The sequence below is a fragment of the Austrofundulus limnaeus genome, unplaced genomic scaffold (genome assembly GCF_001266775.1).
Source record: "Austrofundulus limnaeus strain Quisiro unplaced genomic scaffold, Austrofundulus_limnaeus-1.0 Scaffold163, whole genome shotgun sequence".
NCBI classification, from domain to species: domain Eukaryota; kingdom Metazoa; phylum Chordata; class Actinopteri; order Cyprinodontiformes; family Rivulidae; genus Austrofundulus; species Austrofundulus limnaeus.
In genome coordinates, this window is record NW_013952565.1 from 192346 (window position 1) to 196593 (window position 4248).

General features: G+C 40.6%; 1 protein-coding gene across 1 annotated transcript in view; it reads right to left on the reverse strand.

Annotated features, from left to right (window-relative positions):
* itsn2b (intersectin 2b) overlaps positions 1 to 4248 on the reverse strand; it is a gene marked incomplete in the record, with an annotated part of 53934 nt that overhangs the window by 23351 nt on the left and 26335 nt on the right. Inside the window, 6 exon segments of the mRNA XM_014017190.1 lie at positions 1768 to 1907; positions 2112 to 2199; positions 2335 to 2475; positions 2613 to 2762; positions 3220 to 3360; positions 3455 to 3717. Coding sequence (XP_013872644.1) covers positions 1768 to 1907; positions 2112 to 2199; positions 2335 to 2475; positions 2613 to 2762; positions 3220 to 3360; positions 3455 to 3717 — 923 coding nt within the window.

The following is a 4248-nucleotide window of genomic DNA, read 5'->3' on the forward strand; positions in this document are numbered from 1 at the left end:
GGTAGACGGCAGCCATTACAGACGAACAAGTGTTTGTTGTTGTTCCAGCAGCGGCCCGGTCACACGCTAATGTCATTAGTTTGTTATCATTACTAAGGTGCAGGACTACTTTCGCCCCTTTTTTCCACATCATTTCACCTGCTTGGATCTGTTATTATCTCGCTCTGAAGCACAGAGGAGTGTCACAGGTGAGCTCGCTTCAACTGCTTTTTACGACGCGGTCTCGTTTCCGGACTCAATAATTTTTCCCAATATTTCTGTTAAAATACATAAGTAAAAATATTTATCTGAGTATAACACTACCCCACAACTTTATGGATGATTTTATGGATTAAATTTTATGTATTATACTTGAATAAATACGGTAAGTCCTCAAAAGCCAGGAAGCACTCGTGAGCGTAAAGTATTTGTACTCAGGTTTTAAGGCATCTGCAGAAAAGTTATTGTTTTAATTATAGGTAAACACGGTTTAAATTGTAATTGAGTTTAGTGAAATGTTATGAGCAGGCCTCCCTACAAAGAAAGAAATGATTGTAGCCGAACTGTTCACTTTAAATGTTTTCAAAAGATTGAGAAATGGGACCAACGTCAAAAATATTGCTAAGATGATCCGCGCTCTTATTACCACTCGGTTGGATTATTGTGATGTTTTATGTTGGTCCTACAAGGATGCAGCGGTGCGTCTTTTAACAGGTAATAAAAACATGAACACATGACTTCGGTTCTGGCTTCCTTTTTCTTTTAGGATTAGAATTTTAAGATTTAAAGTTTGAAGAGGTCTGTCCCCGTCATACCCGTGTGAACTGCTGAACATCTGCACTCCAGTAAAATGATCAATCAGCCAGTTTCCCTCAGAGATTCCTAGATACAAACTAAAACTCAGAGGTGACCCGATGGTTGACCTTTTCGTATTTGGACCATTGAGACTTTTAAATCTATGATTAAGACACATCTTTACTCCTTGGCTTTTGATTCTGGCAGAGGTTCATCTAGAGCTGATGCTTCTATTAAACCTTTTCCATGGTGTAGTGTCGGAACGGTCAGTGTAGGTACGGGTCGGACGGTTGGTTTTCCACTGATGTTCCAGTCCGGTTCCAATGGGTGTGTTTGGGCGGTTGGTGGAGGTGGTTTTTGGGTTTTTTGAAAAAAAAGTTAATGGGCAAAATGAGAGATGGAAACACATTTGATGAATAACTTTCGAAATTTTAAAAATTTGCAAAAATTTAGCCAATCAGTGACGAACAGTGCTCTGACGTCGCATTTTGGTGTCAGCTGGGGCCGGTTGGAACCACAATGAAGTAGGTACTAAAAAAGTGCTGGTTCCATCGATCTGGCCTAATGGAAATGGTTTGGAACCATACCGAACCGTACCGACACTATACTGAGTGGCACTAGCGGAAAAGGGGCATAAGTTGTTTCTGTATTTTATATTAATTTGACTTATTTTTGAACATTTTTGCGTTGCTGTTGTTATATCTACTCATTTGACTGAATTGTCAGGCACTTTGGTCAAATCTGTTTTGTATTTGCTATATAAATAAACTGACATGGACAAATAATTCCTATAGATGATGCTGCACAGTCCAGCAGCACATTTCAAAAGCCTCTGGAGACAAAAAAGAAAACTAAAAAGGCAAGTTGTTTTGGTTTGAGACTTGATTAGGACAGTTTAAAGGACACGATAAACATATTTTTGAATGATAAAAGTTATTGTAATGTCTGACAACACGTTAAGCTTTTATGATAACTGATGCAGTCTGTTTGTACCTGCATGTCTTTGTTATAGCGGTCCATCTCCGCCAGTTTGGCAGAAGTCTCTCTCTCCAGAGCTTCCAGCTGCTCTCGCAGTTTCATGCATGTTCCCTTCTTCTCCAAAACATTCCCCTTCAGGGCGGACATGGCCGACGCTGGCAAGAAAACAAATATGCTTGATTATTGGAAACACGATGACAACTGCAGTTTTATTCTTAATTTTTTTACAGAACAATTAAATATTTTGAATTACAGTATGTTCTCTTTTTTATAATGGCTAATTTAATAAGTTCACATTTTTATCTTTGTTAGTTAAATTCTACTTTTTGATTGAATGGAATGAATCCCTCAGGACTCACTTGGCAGGTTATTTAGAGACATGCTCTGGAGTTTCTCCGTTAGTTTCTTCTTCTCTGGAGTCAGCTGGGACAACTTTGTCTGAAATTCCTGCTCATCAGGGAAATACAAACAAGACAAATGCATCATTACGGGAAATTTAATAAATTACACTGTTTTAATCATGGATGACAAAGAACTTTGCAAAAAATAAATCTCAACCAGGAAAAGCCCAAACACACAGACCTCTATCTGTTTGTGCAGGGTGTAAATATCCTGCTGGCGTGTCCCTTTCCTCTGGATGTTCAGATCCAGCTCCGTCTCCTGAATCTTCTTCTTGTTCTGAATGTCGCGCAATCGATCAGAAATCTGACGCTGCTTGTTACCCTGAACAAAAACAAATCAAACCAGAACAGCAAAGTGTCATTTAAACGTAGTTTCTGCATGCATCAGGTTAAATATAAAATGTAGGTTTTCTGTAAAAACTGGCATAAAAAAAAACAGTGAATCTGTTCGAGACTTACCACTGCTTCCAGCTCCATCTCCAGACTTCTCTTCTTTGCCTTTAGCTTAATGATCTCGTCTCGCTCCAGCTCCCTTTTTACCTGCAGCTCACCTCGCTTCCTCCTCTCAAACTCCTCCTTCCTCTGACGCTCGAGCTCCCGCTGTACAGCCTGGAGCGATTAGACGGACACAGAGGAGGACGTTAGGGTAAAAACCTGTCTGTATGATATAAACATGCAGCGTGTGTAGGACAGGATTCCTACGGCTTAAGGAAAGTTAAATTTAAGACCTTTTTAGTGCCATTTAGGACCAACTTCACAATAAACACAAGTGTAATGCATCAATTTTACATAAAATATTAATTTTAATACAAAACAACTAGCTGCGAGGGGGATTCGGTATATTATTAAAAAAATAAAATAAATCTTACCAATTCTTTTTATATTTGAGATAAATTACAATAATTTTACTTACAGCATAGCATATTTAAGCCCTCTGAAAGAGTAATTTAAGACATTTTCAGGCCAATTAAGGCCTTATTTTTGGATTGATGAGTTCATTCATTCATTGAAAGACTTTTTAAAGATCCGTGGGAACCCTGCATGAGAACCAAACCCACAGCTCTACCTCTCTTCTCTCTATCTCTCTCTGTCTCTCCTCCTCCTTCTGCCTCTCCAGCTCCCTCTGTCGCTCCAGCCTCTGCTCCTCCTCCTTCCTCCTCCTCTCCAGTTCCTCCTGCCTCTGTCGCTCGAGCTCCCGCTGTGCAGCCTGGAACGATGGGACAGACACAGAGGAGGTTGTTGCGGGGGTAAAAACCTGCAGGTGTGATATTAAAAACTCAGAACTAAACCCACGGCTCTACCTCTCTTCTCTCAATCTCTCTCTGTCTCTCCTCCTCCTGCTGCCTCTCCAGCTCCCTCTGTCGCTCCAACCTCTGCTCCTCCTCCTTCCTCCTCCTCTCCTCGGCCTCTCGGGCCTCCCTCTCCCTCCTCTCTTGCTCCTCCTTTTCCTTCTGAGCGCGCCGCTCCTGCTCCCTCCTCTCCGCCTCCAGCAGAGCCTGTCGTCTTTTCTCCAGCTCGGCGTTGCCTTGCTCCATGTTGGCTTTGAACTTATCCTCAAACGACACTGAAAGGAGGATGACGAGAAAAATAGTTGTCAGCTGTGATTCACTTTTCATGATGGACAGCCCTATGAAAAATCAGATTACTTCTTTGAGCTTTAGATCAGAGATTCTTAATCCATGGGCCGCGGCCCTGAGCGCCACCTTGAGTGCCTCAAAAGAACAACAGTTCTAACTTTGGGCCGCAGAGGGCCGGGGGACCGCATTGATTTTGAATAAGGTGCAATACACTTTCTCACCACTAGTAGCAGTAGTGCACCACTCAGATGTTTAACAACTTTTTCAATATGTAGAAGAAGAACCTTAGAAACCTGCCAAGAATGGAAACCTATTTTAAATTAAAAGTAGAAGCAAAAATGAAAGTAACTCTTCAAAAAACACCAAAGTTTGTCACTAATATGAAGAGCAGCTTCTGTTTTTACCATGCGATATTTTAAAAGTTCAAAACATTATCAAATACAGTTGCAGATACAACTATATTTTAATTTGCACTTTATCGAATTCTTTTTTGTAGTTTTTTTTAAAAATATTTTTAA